Source organism: Schistocerca gregaria, chromosome 7 (genome assembly GCF_023897955.1).
Source record: "Schistocerca gregaria isolate iqSchGreg1 chromosome 7, iqSchGreg1.2, whole genome shotgun sequence".
Classification (NCBI taxonomy): domain Eukaryota; kingdom Metazoa; phylum Arthropoda; class Insecta; order Orthoptera; family Acrididae; genus Schistocerca; species Schistocerca gregaria.
In genome coordinates this window covers 253,645,959-253,668,566 of record NC_064926.1, presented here as the reverse complement: position 1 = coordinate 253,668,566, position 22,608 = coordinate 253,645,959, and the positions used below count along the sequence as shown (strand labels likewise).

At 40.8% G+C, this 22,608-nt stretch overlaps 1 protein-coding gene across 1 annotated transcript in view; it reads left to right on the top strand.

The window, feature by feature from the left end:
* LOC126282118 (myrosinase 1-like) overlaps positions 1 to 22,608 on the top strand; it is a 65,948-nt gene that overhangs the window by 20,509 nt on the left and 22,831 nt on the right. Inside the window, exons 3-6 of the mRNA XM_049981585.1 lie at positions 1,593 to 1,727; positions 6,435 to 6,557; positions 14,247 to 14,430; positions 15,914 to 16,008. Coding sequence (XP_049837542.1) covers positions 1,593 to 1,727; positions 6,435 to 6,557; positions 14,247 to 14,430; positions 15,914 to 16,008 — 537 coding nt within the window. The remainder of the gene's footprint in view (positions 1 to 1,592; positions 1,728 to 6,434; positions 6,558 to 14,246; positions 14,431 to 15,913; positions 16,009 to 22,608) is intronic.

The window sequence follows — 22,608 nt, the reverse complement described above, 5'->3', positions numbered from 1 at the left end:
CGTTAAGGATATGTAACTAACATAACAAATTAAGTTATTGCAAAGAACGTCTCGTGTACTGATACCTTTTTGTTTCCGAAGGTTGAAAATAGATCGCTGACTATGAAAATAGAGTAAACAGGTTTCACAGAGTTACACTTCAGGGCCATTATATGGGGTCACCCACTAATGTTACTACGCTTACTGTGGGACAAAATGGTTTTTAAATATCCAAACGTTTAGTAGCATATGACCTCACAAGCCTCCAAGTAAATATGGATAAGTAGCAGTCCATAAATATATGCAGTAACATATGGTGTCCACAAGTTTTGAAATCAATGCGATGGAAGCAGCTCTTGGCCAGTAATAAATACAGTAGAGATCATAGTAGGTTCACGCGTACGCCGAATGATAATGGACATCAGGTACCATCAAATTTGGAAGTAATCAGTGTGTCCAGAATTAAAGGTTGATAATCATTGAAATTGTTATAAATAACTTTGAATATTTGTGGAATTTGCTACAAAATTAACGTCAAGGATGAAACGACTAATAGAGGAAGAATGTTAATCGAGCGATGCGTTTGGTGTTAACGGCAGAAATAACAATGCTAATAACTTTGGATTTACTAAGTAATAAACTAGTCTTTAGTTTCAAATAGAGAATGTTCAGTACATACTTTTAGCCTGATAGCTTTTCGTATCAGTTCGTCACATAGGTGGAGGCCTCCGCGTACTATCGGGTTTTTACTTCATGGCTATAATCTGAGGTACTGCATCCACAATGGCTGATGGAGCTGGTATACGACGATTAAGAATTGAAGTTTCTAATTCCAGTTCAATTTTTCGTCAATTTTAGGTGATGTTGTCTTTTATAAGATACTGTGGTAATCTTGATGTAGCGTTCGAGCATATGGCTGTATGTGACTGCAACATGTACCACATAATTCATAACTCAGGATAAATAACGCTCCTTTTCAACACCTTGTGCCTATCACGGTAGAGTGTTGATACTACTATTAGTTCACAAACTCCTCCCTCCCCCCCCCCCCCCACACACACAGACACACACAATTTATTCGCAGCTCTTTTTTCATACTCCAAGAAATAGAGTGGACTATTTTAGAAACGACGTCTTCTCGACTCGTTATTCTTTTCAGCTATTTATCAGGAGAGGTGGAAGCCGGCAGAGGGTTACCGGTTTCGGCATGTGTGTGTGTGTGTGTGTGTGTGTGTGTGTGTGTGTGTGTGCAGTTCGTATTCGTACCGCACACTCATTATTTTAGTTGCAAATGAGCGCTTTGCGTCTGTAACACATACGAAAACATCATTGAGGATTGCCTTGACCGTCAAAGTTATTCAAGTGATACTATTTTCGTCCATCAGCTGTAAGTGTTGTTTCGGTCCGCACTGGAGTGTTCACGGAAAAAGCCATCTCGACTTCACAACCACTTCCCATGTTACAAAAAGGCTTATTTACACATTAAACTATGATTTAGATATACATCTGTAATCGCGAAGCAAGAGTGATTCTAATGATTAGACATCTTAAATATAAAATAAGGAAAAAAATTATAAACGCTCCTCATACGTGACTCATTATAATCTGCGCAGGCAAACACGTACCGCTTTTCCATCTCGTGGTCGAGGATCTTACCGAGTGGAGACGTTGACAACATCAACCAAGCAGGTATCAACTACTACAACAACCTCATCAACTTGTTGCTGCAGAACGGGATCACACCTCTGGTAAGTGTTAGAAGAACTAACAATAAGGCATATTTCCTTATTTAATCCATGTGCAAAAATTGTGTTATTTCCGATAAGGACAGAAGCTGAAGGATGAATTAAAGTTTTTGCCGCGACTAGGATTTGAACCTGGATCTCCTACTCTCTAGGCAGATGGCCCGTTCATTGAACTACTGTAATACTGTGGCTGCCACAGATGTATGGACTATCCTCCTCCAGTGCCCGCCCTAATCCGTATTTCAATCCACACTTTTCAGCCCATTTCACCTTCTTAAACAGTCAGTATTGCCGAGGCTTTCAGACACTGGAATAGCATTCCACCTTTGTACCTAATAGAGAATCTTACCTGTAACTCAGGCATAATGTGATCTGTTGATCTGATTGAATTACATTTTCCTGGAGACAAGTGAGTCTCAACGTTATCTCCGATAAGGATAGAAGTTGAAGCAGTGAATGAAAATTTGTACCATAGGCGAGACGTGAACTCAGCTCTGCTGTTTACTATATACAAAACCTGGGATGCTATTTCAAGGTATGAGAGCCACAGTAATACTGAGGATTTAAGAGGGGGCAAATGGGCTGAAGGTGTGAATTACAGTTCGTATTATGGTGGAGCAGGGGAGTCAGAGCAGCTGTGATAGCCACAGTGTAGTGGTTAGCACGTCTGTCTAGTAAGCTGGAGAGCTACGTTAAAGTTCTTGCAGTGGCAACAATTATAATTCATAGGTTCAGCTTCTATCTTTATTGAAAATAAAGTTTAAGCTCAAATGTTTCCAAAAAAGTGTAATTCCGTCAGATCAATAGAAATCGTATAGAGTTCGCAGCTATATCATACTTGAAATACTGAAATTTACAGAAATATAATCGTATAGTGCTACAAGTTTAGGCAGAGTTGACTAGAGCTACTGGCAGATTGTAGCCTTCTCCCTCGCTGCTTCCTCACCCATTTTAACCATGCTACCAGTAATTCCATTCTTTGTTTCTAGTTGTTTTAATAATGTTCTTAATTTTATATGTTTCTTGAGAAGCGTTGTGCGTTATTCAATACTAAGCCACTTGAAACATACCAAATGGAATATGTTACACATTATTTTCCCCTTGTGATTTTAATTAGAAATTATCTCTCTCACCATCTATGAATCAATGGAATGAAACTGTTCAAACTCACTCTGATGTTTGCATACAGTATCTCTGGAATGTAAATAAATTTAATAGTCATGTAATTTACCTTACCTCTGCAAGACGGTATCTTGGGTGTTAATAAACAGCTTCCGCTGTATTTAATTCTTTCTTATTGGATCGCTAACGGTTTTGTGGCACTGAAAGCCACGCCTTCAGGTGAACATAAACTACAATAATAGAGCGGGAAAATCTCGGAATCTTTTTACCCAACATTCGTTGTCATTCAGAACAAAACACCGCTGAAAGGCCGTATGTCATAGAATAAAACAGTCGGATTCTGATATAGTGGATGGGTCCGCTTTCCGATGTACACGGAATCACTAACAGGGAACGCGGCCGCGTGCTCTGTCATACCGAACTTTAGCGGTGTTTTGCTCTGACGGACAATGAATGTTGTTAAAAAAAGTTCCGGCATTTTCCGCCCTAATGTTTTATTCGTATGTTCAGCTTAACATGCGGCTTTTAGTGCCACGAAACAGGTAGTGATTCAATTACAAAGAACTACATACAGCTGAAGCGGTTTATTAATCCCCAGCACGACTACCCGTATCTGTGGTTAACCTACCTACAAGGATGTCTTCAAGAAGGTTCTGAATCGAAGTCCAGTTCAGAAGATTAACTTGCGGTGTTTTCTGTAAAAAAAATAGCAGGAACCGTAATGGATTCTCACTCGTTGTAGAGAATGATATCTCCATCTCCAAAGACAACTTATGCCCCATTAAATAACCAATGAGATCTGAATGCACACCTTACTGCACAGTACTCCTTTTCCACCTTCCACCTTTTCCACCTTTCACTATCGGCTGCTGTCTGCGTGAAGTCTTCTGTTTTAAAAATTAATGTGCTATGTTGTCATTATTATTTCAGTTATTATTATTATTTAAATTATTATTATTATTATTATCAGCTGTACCTGTTTTTATTGTTATTATTTCTTAACAATGTTATTCTACAAATGACTTCGATATATCCGAAATGCAAATGTCTTAGATTCATCGGAAATGGTTTGGAATCAGCTTTTCAATTATATTACTGACAGAGCTGTTACTATCTATAATTATTTAAGTAACTGTGACGTAAAAAGTATTATATGAATAGAAATCTGGTCAGATCGATTAGTGGGCCTGAATATCATCATTTAATCTCTTTAAATAGATAAACCAATAAAATAAAAAGATATGATAAATAGTGAAGGTATCAGATATCTCACTCTTGTGAATTATGGCATTGGAAAAAACATATTTTGTCGGATACATGAATAAAATCCGTAGGTGGAGCAGTAACAACGAGGAAAACTCAAACCTTAGCTCACCACACAGTTTTTCATTTGTGACGCTGGCATTGCTCTTACAGAATGGATGACAAAACTCAAAGCCCGAATTTTTAACAGAGGAATTAGTACAAATATTTTTATTTGTGACACCATGTTTACAGATCTTCTTGTTATATTACTCAGTGAAAAGAAGTAGCTCAAGCGTATGATATCCAAAATTGTATACTAAAAACCAATGCAATGTCCTTCACATGATCCCCGCCACCAACCTCAGTGAAAATGTGTCGATCACTTTTAGTACTAGTTACGGTCTAAATACTTTTTAAGGAAATATTGATCTGGTCGTCCGTATCTGACAAGGACAGGAATCACTCAACCAGTCTGTTGCTCACCCGGCATTAGGGGAAGAAAAATTGATCTGGGAGTCCTCACAACACATAATTTTTCAGTAACACATAACTGTCAAACCACGATCACCCTATTAATTTGTACTAAAATGCTGAAATATGTTCCAGAACTGAAAGGATAGTCATTGTGTATGCTGCTAGAATAATCTTTCTCGTCAGGGATGTCTTTCATTAGTGCTAAATAGAGTCAGCTGCACGAAAGGGCCGCACTGCACTCGGTACTTCTATAGTCCGCTTCCTGTTCCTTGGGACGTTAATGCATATTGAAAGGAATTTTACATCGCAGTCAGAATAACACAGGCACTGCAATATAGTATTTATCTGCCTATTCCGGCCAAGCGACTTTCAAGTACAACGTCTGACCTATATGGGAATACACATAATTGATGTACGAGTACAGGTCGTACACGTATGGTTGACGACATGTGGAAGTTTTGGCCTGGTTGTGAGTCATGGATGGATACTCAAATGCTAAGGCGACCGTTCGCTATAAGCAGGAAATCCGTATTCGAATCCCAGCCAGGCACAGATGTTCATTGTCGTCATTACATTCTATAGTTGATGGTTGTCCTTCTTCGCAGTTGCGAATGCATTTAATCATTATCGTACAACACGTGTGTTATTGTTCCTTACACCTGCAGAGTTTTTCACCAACACCAAACGTTTTCTGATATACACTGTGCACTAATATTCTATGCGAATACCGTAGAATATGGGCGTTCTTACCCCAACTGCTGTTTCCCTTCAGGGGAGCGAAATATCCAGCAGTAGAAGAGCGTAGAACATGGGTGTAACCACCCCAACTGCTTCCGGCAATCTCGAGAAGTAGATTCACTATTGAGCCAAGTTTCTTACTTATTCTGCTTCAGTGTCACGAACCGACCTAGGTAGAAAGGGTTGCATAGTTATGCAGTATTTCGATTACGTCGAAGTCATTTGTTGCTTCCTTTAAGCTTCCGTATTACTTAGATGAAACGCAGTAACAGTTATATTTCGGTTTCAAATATGTCATCATTTATTGAAGTAATCACTAAGATTCGTCAGATTACTTATCAGCACATTCTCACACTGCATATGGTCTTTACTCTGGGAGTAAGTTTTCTGCATGCGAGATTTTCATGAAGTCCTTGTCTGTCATTTCATGGATATACAAGGTACACAGAATGAAGGCCAGAAGAAGTCGGCTTTTCGTTGATCTGTTTTGACTGCGACGGCGGGTTGGAGTAGCAAACAAGAGACCATATTGAAGTTAAAATCTTCTGCGTTATTAGATCGCGTCATATTTCTACTAAAATGCTCGACGTTTCGACCCCTCTGCTGGGATCTTCCTCACGATCGATCCTATGGTGTCCACTACTGCTAGAACGTCGATCATAACAGTGTTCTAGCAGTAGTGGAGACCATAGTATCCTGAGGAAGATCCCAGCAGAGGGATCGAAACGTCGATCATTTTAGTAGAAATATGACGCGGCCTAATAACCCAGATGATTTTAACTTCAATGACAACGGCCACGAAAGCCTGCAGAATTACATAATAGAACATATTCTTAAGGAATGCCCACTGTGAGCATTGACGCCTATATGAGGACCCTTACACTAAGTGACTCGGAGTGCTCTGAACGGGTTGTCACATTTGGACATTTCCATTTGATTCAAGATACTTTTGTGTACTTGTAAAATCGTACGATAAATAATAAAATACAGAATCGTTTCAGTAACTCAGGTATACGGCTAAGTTGAGACTGTTCTTAAACACAGTTCCAGTAAATACCTTTTACGTTGCATTCGTAAGCTATGGAAGTTAGACAAAGCAAACATATTTCCATTTGGCACGTTTTTTTTCAGGTGACGATGTACCATTGGGACCTCCCCCAGATGCTGCAGTACATCGGAGGATGGCCGAACCCCGTTGTGGCTGACTACTTCGTAGAGTACGCAAGAGTGCTGTTCGATAACTTTGGAGACAGGGTAACGTTTTCATACAATATAGAACGTTTAGTCCATATAGAGGTCAACGACCAGTTTTCGCACTTACACACAGAATTTTGGTGTAGATCATAGTTACATCATTTTACAGTTTTCCTTGCTGACTCGCTATCATCACGTCATGTAAAAAAAGTAAAACATGAAAGGAGGAAATGTGGTATTGGAAAAAAATCGCAACACCAAGGAGGACTTGTGCGACTTAACGAAAGTTGGCAGGCGATTTTCTACATCTTAAAAATGAAGTCTGTTCAAATTTCGCCTCAGTCGCATAAGAATGGCGCTCGCAGCGCCGCTCTGAGAATGCGAATCAGAATTGCTTTAAATAAACGTTGTAACCATCGTGAGCGTTAGTTGCTTTTGAGATTGGAAGTAGTGAACTGATGTTACTCAAGAATGCCTTCAAAGCGACAGAAAAGCTGTTATCAGCACCTCACTGAGCTTGAACAAGGTCATGTACACCTAGAACTACTTAAACCTAACTAACTAAGGACATCACATACATCCATGACGGAGGCAGGATTCGAACCTTCGACCGTAGCGGTTCAGTGGTTCCAGACTGCAGCGCCTAGAACCACTCGGCCACTACGGCCGGCCAATCGTCTTCGGCGTAGGGCTCTGGCGCATCGTAATGCATCTGCAGCACAAATTTTAACAGTAATTTTAGCAGCAATTGCCACAGCACGAACTGTTCAAAATACGTTACTTCAAGAGCAGCTGCGAGCTAGACAGCCTGAAGCGTGCATTGCGCTGTCTCCAAACCACCGCAATGTGGACTTCAGTGGGGTCAAGTTAGAGCTCATTGCACTACAGGGTGGAGGTCTTTTGTGTTTTTAGATGATTTCTGTACAAGTTATGGCTGCGTGTTGGTTAGAAGGACGCCACTTGAAGACCAGCAACCAACCGGTGCGTGTGCTAGACAGACTGGACCTACAACGGGAGTTACAGTCAGGGGTGCCATTTCGTATGATTGTAGGAGCACTTACGTGCTTCTGTCTGTCAGTGTCCATTCGCGAGGACAATTTGCGATGCTTGGGTTAGGTTGGGTTGTTTGGAGGAAGAGACCAAACAGCGAGGTCATCGGTCTCGTCGGATTATGGATGGACGGGTAAGGAAGTCGGCCGTGACCTTTCAAAGAAACCATCCCGGCATTTGCCTGGAGCGATTTAGGGAAATCACGGAAAACCTAAATCAGAATAGCCGGAAGCGGGATTGAACCGTCGTTCTCCCGAATGCTCCCGAATGCAAGTCCAGTGTGTTAACCACTGCTCCATCTCGCTCTTACATGCTTCTCCCGAGCGCCCTGACTGCACATTTGTACGTCAATATGGCGATTCGACCGGTTGTTCCATCGATGAACAGCATTCCAGGACGGATTCCCAACTGGAATTTACGTCCAAATATCGCTGTTGTAATCCAAAAAGCTGTAAGGAGTGTCTACGCATCGAATTGGTCAGCACGATTACCAGTTCTGTCTTCAATCGAGCACATACGGGACATGATCGAACGACATTCCAGCGTCATTTAAAAAAAAAGCATTAAATGACCCTGTATTGACAGACCAACTCCAACAGACATGGAACTCCATCCCGAAAATTTACATTCAGCACCTGTAGAACACAATGCATGCACGCTTGCATGGTTGCATTCAGCATTCTGGCGACTACAAACGTTATTAATGTACCAGCTTTACACATTTGCAATGGTTTACCTCGCGCTTACGTTAACCTGTGATTTTCTAATGTTAATCCCTGAAATATGTGACCTAGGCAGATTAATGGTCGAAATATAATTAATCTACATTAAATACATTTTGGGGTTGCGATTTGTTCCGTCAGTTTAATACGATATTAACAACTGGATAGGAAACAGCATCATGTATCGTTAATATCAGCGAAGAAGCATGAAAAATATTAATGGATTTTTCGGCCACTTCTTGATGAAGCAATTTCATATTTAAAACAAACAAACTGTGGCTTTCTACTAATACTTTGTTCATTTTGAAACGGTTTCCGTCTTATTGGTCCATCATAAGGAAACAACTGAGTAGCATCCACAAGAGACTATACTGTGTGGAAATCCAAACGTTAAAAACAATGATTCTGTCAACACAAACAGAATCTATTGGCCATGATATCACGTGAAGAAGTCAGTTTCAGTGATCATATTCTTTTCCATGTCTTGGTACCACAGTTAAACTGCCATTATACATTACAGTGGTTGTTCCTTACAATTTTCAGTGCAACGTTCATACATCTTGTATATTCTAGTAAGGTGTGTTTTCGTTGTTGTTGTTGTTGTGGTCTTCAGTCGTGAGACTGGCTTGATGTAGCTCTCCATGGTACTCTATCCTGTGCAAGCTTCTTCATCTCCCAGTACCTACTGCAACCTACAGCCTTCTGAATCTGCTTAGTGTATTCATCTCTTGGTCTCGCTCTACCATTTTTACCCTCCACGCTGCCCTCCAATACTAAATTGGTGATCCCTTGATGCCTCAGAACATGTCCTACAAACCGATTCCTTCTTCTGGTCAAGTTGTGCCACAAACTTCTCTTCTCCCCAATCCTATTCAATACTTCCTCATTAGTTATGTGATCTATCCATCTGATCTTCAGCATTCTTCTGTAGCACCACATTTCGAAAGCTTCTATTCTCTTCATGTCCAAACTATTTATTGTCCATGTTTCACTTCCATATAAGGCTACACTCCATACAAATACTTTCACAAATGACTTGCTCGCACTTAAATCAATACTCGATGTTAACAAATTTTTCTTCTTCAGAAACGCTTTCCTTGCCATTGCCGGTCTACATTTTATATCCTCTCTACATCGACCATCATCAGTTATTTTGCTCCCCAAATAGCAAAACTTCATTACTACTTTAAGTGTCTCATTCCCTCAGCATCACCCGACTTAATTCGACTACATTCCATTCTCCTCATTTTGCTTTTGTTGATGTTCATCTTATATCCTCCTTTCAAGACTGTGTCCATTCCATTCAACTGCTCTTCCAAGTCCTTTGCTGTCTCTGACAGAATTACAATGTCATCGGCGAACCTCAAAGTTTTTATTTCTTCTCCATGGATTTTAATACCTACTCCAAATTTTTCTTTTGTTTCCTTTACTGCATGCTCAATATACAGATTGAACAACATCGGGGGTAGGCTACAACCCTGTCTCACTCCCTTCCCAACCACTGCCTCCCTTTCATGCCCCTCAACTCTTATAACTGCCATCTGGTTTCTGTATAAATTGTAAATAGCCTTTCGCTCCCTGTATTGTAACCCTGCCACCTTTAGAATTTGAAAGAGAGTATTCCAGTCAACATTGGCAAAAGCTTTCTCTAAGTCTACAAATGCTAGAAACGTCGGTTTGCCTTTCCTTAATCTTTCTTCTAAGATAAGTCGTAAGGCCAGTATTGTCTCACGTGTTCCAGTATTTCTACGGAATCCAAACTGATCTTTCCCGAGGTCGGCTTCTATTAGTTTTTTTCCACTAGTCTGTAAAGAATTCGTGTTAGTATTTTGCAGCTGTGGCTTATTAAACAGATTGTTCTGTAATTTTCACATCTGTCAACACCTGCTTTCTTTGGGATTGGAATTATTATATTCTTCTTGAAGTCTGAGGGTATTTCGCCTGTTTTATACATCTTGCTCACCAGATGGTAGAGTTTTGGCAGGACTGGCCCTCCCAAGGCCGTCAGTAGTTCCAATGGAATGTTGTCTACTCCGGGGGCCTTGTTTCGACTCAGGTCGTTCAGTGCTCTGTCGAATCCTTCACGCAGTATCGTGTCTCCCATTTCATCTTCATCTACATCCTCTTCCATTTCTATAATATTGTCCTCAAGTACATCGCCCTTGTATAGACCCTCTATATACTCCTTCCACCTTTCTGCTTTCCCTTCTTTGCTTAGAATTTGGTTTCCATCTGAGCTCTTGACATTCAAACAAGTGGTTCTCTTATCTCCAAAGGTCTCTTTAATTTACCTATAGGCTGTATCTATCTTACCCCTAGTGAGATAAGTCTCTACATCCTTACATTTGTCCTCTAGCAATCCCTGCTTAGCCATTTTGCATTTCCTGTCGATCTCAGTTTTGAGACGTTTGTATCCCTTTTTGCCTGCTTCATTTACTGCATTTTTATATTTTCTCCTTTCATCAATTAAATTCAATACTTCTTCTGTTAGCCAAGAATTTCTACTAGCCCTCGTCTTTTTACCTACTTGATCCTCTGCTGTCTTAACTACTTAATCCCTGCCTGAAATATTTCTTTTATTTCATCATACATTTCTTCAATTTATTCGTCATCTGCAGAGCTAGTTGGCATATAAACTTGTACTACTGTAGTAGGTGTGGGCTTCGTATCTATCTTGACCACAATAATGCGTTCACTATGCTGTTTGTAGTAGCTTACCCGCATTCCTACTCATTATTAAACCTACTCCCGCATTATCCCTATTTGATTTAGTGTTTTTAACCCTGTAGTCACCTGACCAAAAGTCTTGTTCATCCTGCCACCGAACTTCACTAATTCCCACTATATCTAACTTTAACGTATCCATTTCCCTTTTTAAATTTTCTAACCGACCTGCCCGATTAAGGGATCTGACATTCCACACTCCGATCCGTAGAACGCCAGTTTTCTTTCTCCTGATAACGACATCCTCTTGAGTAGTCCCCGCCCGGAGATCCGAATGGGGGACTATTTTACCTCCGGAATATTTTAACCAAGAGGACGCCATCATCATTTTATCATACAGTAAAGCTGCATGCCCTCGGGAAAAATTACGGCCGTAGTTTCCCCTTGCTTTCAGCCGTACGCAGTACCAGCACAGCAAGGCCGTTTTGGTTAGTGTTTCAAGGCCAGATCAGTCAAGCATCCAGACTGTTGCCCTTGCAACTACTGAAAAGGCTGATGCCCCTCTTCAGGAACCACACGTTTGTCTGGCCTCTCAACAGATACCCCTCCGTTGTGGTTGTACCTACGGTACAGCTATCTGCATCGCTGAGGCACGCAAGCCTCCCCACCAACGGCAAGGTCCATGGTTCATGGGGGGGGTTCGTTATTTAGTGAAATTGTTGTTTAGTTAAAAGGTGTTGATTTGATGGTCGCTGTTTTTTTCCTGCAAGAATCGGTCTGTATTTCGTAAGCAGCCATAGCCCCAAAATGTCAGTTTTCGACCAAACAGCGCTAACTGAACGCGTTGGGCTCATAGCAAGAATGATGAGAGGTTGATTCGATATTTCGTACTTAATATTAAGGCCAAAGATTTATATCTGTTAAAATTTATCTATTTAGTTGTATGGCTAGCCCCCCCCCCCCCCTTCGGGCAGACCGTTCGCCACTGCGGCGACCTGCAGTAGATGAGGATGATTGGATGATGATGAGGACACCACTACACCCAGTCCCTGGGCGGAGAAAATTCCGGGAATCCAACCCTGGCCCAAAGGATTGACAATCTGTCACTGTGACCATTCAGCTACCGGGGGCGGACGTCTATTCAAAGTCTTTCTGTAACTAATTTTTGGTTTAGTCCCAATAAGCCGAAACACGGTTCCAAAGAAACACATTAGTACAGCAAAAACATTAGTTGGCTTGTTTATCATCATGGTATATGAGAGACGTAAACCCAATGTATCTTGTCAAAACAAACAAATCAGACAAGTGCCAAATTGAATATAGTGGCAAGTAACTTAGGCAAAACCAGACAGCACCCTGGCGACACTAGAGTCACGTTACCGACAGCCATCTTACAGAGTACTAAACCGATGGTGCACTTGTCCACTGCAGTAGACGTTAATGTCGCTTCCTTGGCGTTATTAATCAGTCCTGACGCTGAAGTTGCTCGCAGTTCACTCAAGCGAATATTTCCTATTGGTGCTGTGGTCTGGCCGGCCGCGGTGGTCTAGTGGTTCAGGCGCTCAGTCCGGAACCGCGGGACAGATACGGTCGCAGGTTCGAATCCTGCCTCGAGCATGGATGTGTGTGATGTCCTTAGGTTAGTTAGGTTTCAGTAGTTCTAAGTTCTAGGGGACTGATGACCACAGATGTTAAGTCCCATAGTGCTCAGAGCCATTTTGTTTTGCTGTGGTCTGCCAGTATTTGCAGTCCTCAGGACGACTAAAAATTTAAATTGAAACAAATAATACCTCGGTCACAATTTTATTCTTATTTACCAGGTTTCAACTCTTCCAAGAGCGCCTTCATCAGAATTTAGATCTTCCTTCTAAATATTTTTGTAACTAAAGCCCTTCTGGTCTGTTATTTATTTTATACATGGCATGTAAGTACCGTCTCTGCCTTGTGTTGTTAGTCATTACTTAAACTTTTTTATATAAAATTTTTTTTTCTTCCGATACATTTGTAATTATAGACCCTGACCCTTTAAATTTCTAAATTCTGATGAAGGCACTCTTAGAAGTGCTGAAACCTGGTAAATAAGGCTAAAAAATTGTGACCGAGGGCTTATTTGTTTCAATTTCAATCTATAAACGGTCACTAAACCCAGCAGCCATGTTCAAAACTGATTAAAAACACCAAAGAAGCGACATTAACAGCTTTCCAGTGCTGTGGACAACGGCACCACAGGGTTAAACAAATAAGCTTAGGGACAAGATAACATGACACGAATACTTCAGAAATTAAAAAATACGTCAACAATATCAAGTCTTCATTATATAGACGGCAGATATTTATTGTTAATTATCTAATGAAATGAATTTTTCCAATCAAGCTACCTCACCGATTCCATGGGGAACTTCCTCATTTCGTATCAGTCCTCTTAAGTTTCATCTTTCTATAGCATCAAATCAAAAAACGGTTCCATTGTCCTCACATCCGTTATTCTCAGACTGAAATCAATTTCCGTGCAATGCTGTGTAGCAAACACACGTATTCAGAATTCTCTTCCTTAGATTAAGGCCTGTGTTTCATAAACTAGTAGACATATTTTATCCAAGAAATGCCTTCTTTGCCTGTGTTGTTTTTCTTTTAATCACCTCCTTGCTCCGTCCAACAAGAATTATTTTGACTCTAAAGTAGCAGAATTCCTTCACTACGTGTACTTCAAGGCCCCCAATGTTTACGTCTTTCTTCGGTTTACTCTTAATTCATATTTTGTGCTCAGATGTCTGTTCATTCCTGGCTTCCTGTAGTTCTTCCTCACTTTCAGTTGAGTTACAAGTGGCATCAACAAACGTTGCATTGAGTTCATTTCAATCTGAATTTTAATCGCACTCGTAAAACTTTCTTTTATTCCCTTAATTTCTTGTTTGTTGTTCAGACTGATCATTGGATCTCTGCCTTGCACCTCTTTTAAAGCAAGAGCTTCGTTCTTGGTGTTATAGTCCTTCTTATACATATTTCACATAACGTGCATTTGGTGGCTATTCTCCAATGTTTCCAATAAATGCATGGATACTTCCATTAGTCTTTGTATTTGGGCCTCTCTGTACGTGCGGTACTAGAGAAGGTGATTGATTAGCATTATGGATTTTATGTTTGTAAAGGTCATACCGCTTCTTCTACCGCATTGTTCCAAATCATTAATTCTGTTGCTTTCGCTGCTGCATTTTCGGCAATTAGGTAATTCACTGAACATCAGCTTGTGAAGTTCAGACGCGTCCTGACACTAAACTCGTAACGCTCAGTGGAGTTGCGCTTTTATGTACAGGTAAAGTGGTGGATCACGTTCAATGAACCGGCTGCGTTTTGCTACGGCTACGCCAACATGTATTCGCACGCTCCCAGTATGCCGAACCCAGGAATCGGTGACTACCTCACGGCACACACCGTTCTGAAGTCGCACGCACGGGTCTACCATCTGTACCAGGACCAGTATAAGGCGACGCAGCAAGGTGAGTATATGTCTCGCACAGTCTTCACCATCCGTTTTCAGATGTAGACTACACCTGAAGAGCTTATTTCAATAATGGTACAAGTCCATTACCTCCATTTTTCTGCCTATAATGCACCACTATTGAAATAAGCCCTTCATTTCTTTCTTGGGATATCAGGTTCTACCTTGCACTGGACAGGATAAAGGAAGGGTCCCACTTGCTCTTCTACTCGGACGTTTGGCCATACTTAGAGCTGAGAATGCAACGATTTCTACTACGTTAGAGCACTTGCCCGCGAAAGGCAAAGGTCCCGAGTACGATTCTCGGTACGGAACACAGTTTTAATCTGCCAGGAAGTTTCATACCAGCGTTCATTCCGTTGCATAGTGAAAGTTTTGGAAAAATCCCCCACGCTGTGGCTAAGCCATGTCTCCGCAATATCCTTTCTTCCAGGAGTGCTACTTCTGCAAGGTCTGCAGGAGAGCTTTTAAGAAGATTGGAAGGTAGGAGACGAGGTACTGGCGCAATTAAAGCTATGAGGACAGATCGTGTCGTGCTTGGGTAGCTCAGGTAGTATACCACTTGCCAGTGAAAGACAATGGTACCGAGTTCGAGTCTCAGTCCGGCACGTAATTTTAATCTGCCAGGAAGTTCCATATCAGCGCACACTCCGCTGCAGAGTGAAAATTTCCTTCTGGAAACCTTTGTATATCTCAGTATGGTTGCCTTAATATTGACGTGATGATTCCTATGCGTTATAAAGCATTGAATCTGAAGTTGTTTCCATACTTGATACAACACACTGATGTAAGTGATAGTGACTTGTAAATATATTCGTTTACCATTGTAGGAATAGCTCGCCTCCACCGCTTTGTTCCCTTCGTTGCCCCAGTGGTGAACAATAAATTGCTACTTTCGGTTCGGTAGAGGTATACGATAAATTGCTGCTTTCGATTCAGCAGACATTCAATAACTCTTCTGCAACGGGACTACAGGACCGGTGACATCAACAACCAGAACTTGCGATCCGCGCCCTTATTGAAAAACCACGTGTCGTCACCCATCCGCGGAGCACAGCGCGACAGAGAAAACTAACGTCAATCCGTGACGTGTGCTACGGGCCACCATCGAAACCACGACTTCCATGAAGATGACGAGGGCGAAATTCTGGTTTATCTAACAAATCCCAGGACCCACTGCATGAGAACCAGTCGAATTTGAGTAATTCAAAAATCCTTAACCCTTGATATCTCGTGTGATGTGTGTCAAAATATTTATGTCTCCTTGGCGATCTTTGCACACCTTGTACGGTTGACCGTATATTACTCAGTTTTGTCAAGCACTGTAGTGATGGGAACAGTAATTTGTACACAGGGTATAGAACCGATTCCTCAGGTTGTATCGTTCGTCATCAAACCTGATAAATCCATTCCCACAACATAAAGTTCGAAAGAGGCACATCACTCTGCCAAACATTCTACAAACGAATCAAATGTTACAGGTTATGTTGGCATCACACTGGACAGCAACTGGTTTGAGCCGTCAACCGACTCCGCAGAAGACCAAGAGGCCTCCGAACGCTCTCTGCAATTCCAGGTATAGTTACAATTTCCTCCTTTTAGCTACAGGATACAAGGATATTGCCGCTCATATTTGCAGACTGACGCACGCAGAGGGTTGCCACGTGACATGTGAAAATGCACGCAGCAGTGTTCTGGCGCCCATTCTCAAGTCCCGCGCTATTACAGTCCCGCACATTCATATGATGGAGTCTGAAGGGGAACTGTGGCGTACCATTTAAGGAAACGCGCAGTTCAGTACTTTAATAAAAATCCCATTTTGCTACTAATTAGTGATGTGAGGTATCGATAATGAGATGGCATCGATTAATTTCTTGAGAACCAAAAAAGAATCGGACACACTCCCTAGGAACGCGAATTTTCATCGGTACATACTATTGCTTAGCAGTAGTCGACGATGCTCGTGGTGTACAATTATCTGCTTTACTTTATGCGATTTTCGTAGTAAACCTAACAGGTGGTTTAGAAGACAATGGATCTGATTCACTATACTTGTAAAAAGGTAGGATGACATGCTGATTCACTCCCCTATCCTTCGCCTGTTTGGGCTTCTGCAATTAGCAAGTCACTGACGGAATTTTCTTGCGCGTTCTCTCAGCATTTATGACTGTCATTGGTCTTCCTATCTAGAGTTAAATACCAATACCAGATGCGAAACCCCATCTGGAATGTTCTTAGTATTAACATCAGTATAAACCTGATATGCCGCAAAGTCAGTCTTGCAATAGTATTGTGTTATTATGGTCTTAAGTGGTTCCTGTGAGCGGTCTGGTGTTCGGCAGTTGTGAGCGGAAGCTGCTTGTCAGAGATGCGGCATCTGCACAAGATTAATTCTGCGAACTGTTCGAACTGTTCGACACCTTGTAGATGCACAACACCACAGAACGAGACTGTCAATGATAACCACTCACGATGCTTATTGCAGATGCAAGTGATGTTTAATTACCAACAAATAAACCCCCAAAAATTCATAAACGAAAGGAATGAAACACTTATCTTTCCTGGTTAATCAGAAAATGTTATGGATAATGACACTTGTTTTACACCGGGACGCCGACGTAGCAACTGCACAGTTCAAGCTCATAGAGCCTTATGATGATATTTATTTAGCGCCCCATCAAATTGTTGTGTAAGTAGGCTGTTTAGGTTTTTATATTGGTAACGCCACGTAGCGCTCTGTATGAAAATCACTGGCTGTGCTGTGCGCAGTCTATGACTAGTTTGCATTGTTGTCTTCCATTGTAGTGTTGGGCAGATGTTAACAGCGCCTAGCGTTGCACAGTTGGAGGTGAGCCGCCAGCAGTGGTGGATGTGGGGAGAGAGATGTCGGAGTTTTGAAATTTGTAAGAATGGATGTCATGAACTGATATATACATTATGACTATTAAGGTAAATACATTGTTTGTTCTCTATCAAAATCTTTCATTCGCTAACTCTGCCTATCAGTAGTTAGTACCTTCCGTAGTTTGAATCTTTTATTTAGCTGGCAGTAGTGGCGCTCGCTGTATTGCAGTAGTTCGAATAAGGAAGATTTTGGTGCGGTAAGTGATTTGTGAAAGGTATAGGTTAATGTTAGTCAGGGCCATTCTTTAGTAGGGATTTTTGAAAGTCAGGGTGCGTTGCGCTAAAAATATTGTGTGTCAGTTTAAGCACACTCTTGTATAATTTTTGTAAGGGGACGTTTCATAGTTGTAGATCAGAAAAAAACGGTTATATTCTTTAAAGTTAGTCCTTCACTTACTGATTAAAAAAAATTGCGATCCACAGATCAAGGGAAATTATAATAACAATTCCCCTTGTCATCGATAATGAAATCACTGTGCATGGATTTACAAACAGAAAGAAATCATCCGGTCATGAGACTAAATTCCTGTCTATACTGAATGAACAAATTCTGACTTTCTAACTCTGAGCAGTATGCAAATGCAATAACACTGGAGAAGATAGACCCGCAACCGCAATACAAGAAATCCCCTACAAAAAGGAGATTTGCGTCATGAAAAAAACACTAAAATTGTGAGTTGGCCAGATCAAAAGCAGTGTAAATGCTGACCCCCATAGTTACTCAAAAAGAATAGCGGAAGAAGCGCCTGGTTGGGTCGGACACCTCATGATATCTCGGCGATGAGACGTCACCTGAACGGCGAAGGCTACGTCGAACTGGACTCTGTTTGCTTGTCCTTTCCTTTGTTCTTCATTATTCCTACACGCTGCCGATGGAGGCGAGGAATCGTGAGTATTGCACCGTGACAGTCGAGAATTTATCTTTACATTTAAAATAGCAAGGGAAGGCTACAGAATTTTCGCCAAAAGCGCTTGTTGATTTTCTGTAGGTTTTGGTACTGGACGGGCTTTCACACCAATTGCCTGAAAATTCGTCTGGGCGTAAAATACAGCTCGTTCTCACAATGTGTGCGATCGTATGACGACGGCTGTTTTTCTGCGTATACTTCTAGCTAACGGCGACGGCGTTTCTGACTACCACCACCGACCACTTGTATTTTGCACGGCTCTGGAAAGGCGACTTACGTTACCCCGCCCTCTAAAAGCGACTTCTCTGCCACCCAACCTCCTAAGCTTGCAGAAGGCGTTTCTCACCATGTTCCAGTAACGGGAAATTTAACGAGCTTCTATCACCCAGTTCCTCCGTTCAGAAAATTTCGGATAGTAAAACAGCAATACCTATGTTTCTGGTCGCTTAGTGAATTGTGACTAACAAGTTACGTCAGAGTATGACTAATGTTGCTTAACAATGTGTCCAGTAAAACATTCCGAATATGTACAGCACAGATAGAAATTAAATCAGTGTATCCGCAGCGTTGTAAAAATGCAAATTTCTCATTCGTGATAGCCTGTCATGGCCACGAAAAGACAGTATGTCGTCTAGAAACTTCTGAACTCTGCTGCCCATGTCTTGTAGTCACTAGTTTTAATTCCTGAAGATGATTGCGGTGAAAATCATGAATATTTGAAATGACTTGACACGGCCTCAAAGCAGGAAGGATTCCAATCACGGAAGTATCCGTGTTAGGGGTAAATTCCTTATTACTGTCCGAAAGTGAAATATGACGACTGTGCATGTCGTTTCAGAGAGGGGTAGACACTGGAAGATCGAGAGCAGTTCTCCCATGAGCAGCTACATACTGAGACTTATGTCAATGTAGTAGTCTCATTCGTGAGCCTCATCTCTATAAACGTAGGTCCATGAAGTATCTCTCCAAGCTGCGAAGACATTTTAAGAACACCTTTGAGAGCAGCATACCAGTAAAATGGAAGCACCATAGCCACTGGATAGAATCAAGGAAAACTGGAAATATCTAAAGGAGAGCAGGTGGTCTAGTCACGGGTTCCCATAGCAAGAATGAGGGCGTCATGGTAAATCTTATCAAACTCCAGCCACAAAGCTACAAGAGAGGCGCTGTGCAATACCGAGAGGCTTACGATTAAAATCTGAAAGAGTACACGCCAAGAATAATTGCGCTACATGTTAATTTTTGCGTATAATGGCTGTGAAATGACCATGAGAGTACTAGGAGACATTCATTGTGTCCATTGTGAATGGTAAACTGTAACTGTGGTTTAAATTGACAATTTATGTGGGTGTAATATTCCACCACTAGCTTTTTGAATGAAATGCAATTTATTGCAACAGTAACTAGTTGTAGAGCCACTGCAGACTCACCTTCAGATGGAGATTTTGCAGGAACATTATTTTCTGGACTGCGGTGATTGCGCTGCCTCGCAGTATCCATGATAAATACGTTCCGATAATGTACGTTTTAGCCATCTTTCACAAACACACGCACACGCACACACACATACACACACAATGTATTTAGATGCACTGTTTTGTCGAACCAGACCAGACCTTCACTGATGTAATGTGGTCACTATAAACGTTGTTCATTTAATGATACCCTGTGAATAGTTAAATGCACCTCACTTATTCTACATTTGCACATTTTGTGATTTTATTTTTCTGTAAAATACATTATGGATTCTTCTTCCATTACATACTCTACATCTTTCAGGGTCCCTTCACTGTAGATCCACTGTTGAACCAAAAGTACGCATATTCTAATCGCAGTATCTATGGATTATACATTTTTCATCATTTCACAATATGTAGACCATTGTAAAACCATTTGATTAATTCTGATAAACAACTGGAACTGCATATATGCTGGGGAAAACTTGAGGTTCACACAACTCACCTTGATGTTTATAGTCTCTTCGTATAGCCAGACGGGGGGATGCCAGTTATGCTGTGAATGGTCTGGGAATCTCTTACCCTTCACATACAGTACAAAGCCTGATGGAACAACGAATTTAATTGGATACGTGATGTTCCATCACGGATATATACAGTAAGAGTGCTTGAATTTATGAATGTATTTCAATTATGTTATTACTTCCTTTTCTGTATGCAAAAAAATCCTCATGATAGTAGTGTGTGCTAGTTTATGAAGATTTGCCAATATGATATCTAACTTACGTATGTTGACTAGTGAGAATTGTACTCGGGGCATTATTCGTAAAATCTCAATCTATGTCGTCACTGACTGCGAAAGTACAGATGCCTTGAATATCATACATAGTGAGAGGTGTTACACATTAAGAGCTATGGTCAAATAGCAAAGCGCTCGGCATTTCATTCAGAGTTAGTTCTTAAATGCTATGTTACAATCGCAAGTATAAATAGTTTTTCACTATTTGTTTGTGAAAGTGGGCAATAGGCAGGAGATAAAAGTTGATGCTGTAATGTCCTACCTGACGACTCATAACAATGGAGTTTAAATAAATTCATTATAAGTAATGATAAAATTAGTATTTGGAAACAACATACTATTGTAAAGCTTTATTCTTCATGTCTACATATTTATTTCCCAATAGAGTCACACTGGAAATGAATATATTTCTCCCAACGAGAGATAAGTTGTTGATACCGTCACTGTAGACTGTTTCACATCGTTCACGGAGTCACAACCTCACCTATGCTTGCACCGCTTCACCGATATCAAAGTGAAGTCCCCTAACATGTTCTTCAAGTTCTGGAAACGCTGAACCTGAACGGGTCCATGTCGGAACTGTTTGGAGGATGACAGATGACAGTGAATCCAAGGCGTTGGATTGTTGCAGATGTCACAGTGCTCTGGCGTTGTCATACTGAAGGAACGAGTGCTCCATGTGTAGTCGAACTCTTTGAATTCGTTCTTTAAGATACCAGATTACAGCACGCTGTTTCTCACCTACCGTTACAGGTATACTACCCGGCGCTATGTTACACGCTACATTTCGGAGCCTTATAGCGGCATAGGGTTACAGTTCGCTTCAACTAAGACGGAAATTCAACCGAGTAGTATGTGTGACATGTAATACCTCAAACAATATTGATAACAGAGCAAAATATTCGGAGGCATTGCTTTTCAAAATGTCTTCATATGGTGAAAGCATCAGATACGGAAAAAAATCACACAGTGATAGAACAGTTCCAGCGCATACCCATGAAATAATAAATACAAATAAATAATAATAAGTTGTATCAGGTAATAGAAATAATAAAATTTTATTTAGTTTTAAGTAGCTCGCAAACCAAGCCGAATGTTTCATTATCATCAAATGACTTGCAACACAGCGTACATGGTCGCCAAGGCACACTTGTATCCATACTAGCTGTCTTGGATACACAGTAGTATAATGGTGATCTTTTCAGACGAGAACTATTATTTAACTTTTGTATCGGGGCAAGGGAGGAAAGAACGACGACAAAGACTGAAAACTCATGCACGGGGCATGTATGGATTCTTAAGATAGCTACCGCAAATATTACTCCTGTTGCAGATTTCGATATTCCACTCGTTTAGTACTTTGCAGAGCCGTAATCCAAGAAGACATATTACTCCGCAAATATTTCTGTCATCAACCTATCTTTACTTGCCCCATTGTTAATTTATATATTTTGCTGAAAGCCATACTAATTTTTACTTATTCTCTTAGGACAGTTCATTATTTTTAACAAATTCTTTCATTTCTTTTGATTTTACGTTAACAGGAGAGGTTTCCTCTAAGGTTATATTGGGAAACACCGATACTTTTGACAAGTAGCATTTGAAACAAAACAAAAGTTTATAACAGTGGAGTGGCAATAATAAATTACAGCTTTCTTTGAACATTACATGTTTTACATGTATTTACAGTTCCATTTCTTTACGCGAAATCTGTCAATGTGTATTATATTTCTTCCGATTGTACATGAGATTTGATTTATTTCATAATAAAAGCACGGTCTTGGTTTCTCATTGACGCGTCATCCTTTTGGAGCATCATCAGGATGCGTACATGTAGCTAGATATGAAATCAATCCGTTCTATAGCCATAAAAATTGTAAAATGGACGCAATTGTAACTGGATTTGTAATCTATCTGTAACATCCTGCTACAGTGGAATGGATTAGTTTTTTAGAATCTGATTTTTTTTCACACTAGATTGAAAGTTTGTCAAATGAAAGTGTACGTTTCTAGACAGCCTTTCAAATTTCAGACATCTCTGACGTATATATGAAGACCGAAGCAATGAATGAAACTTTGTCCCAAGGCCGGTATTCGATCCTACGTTA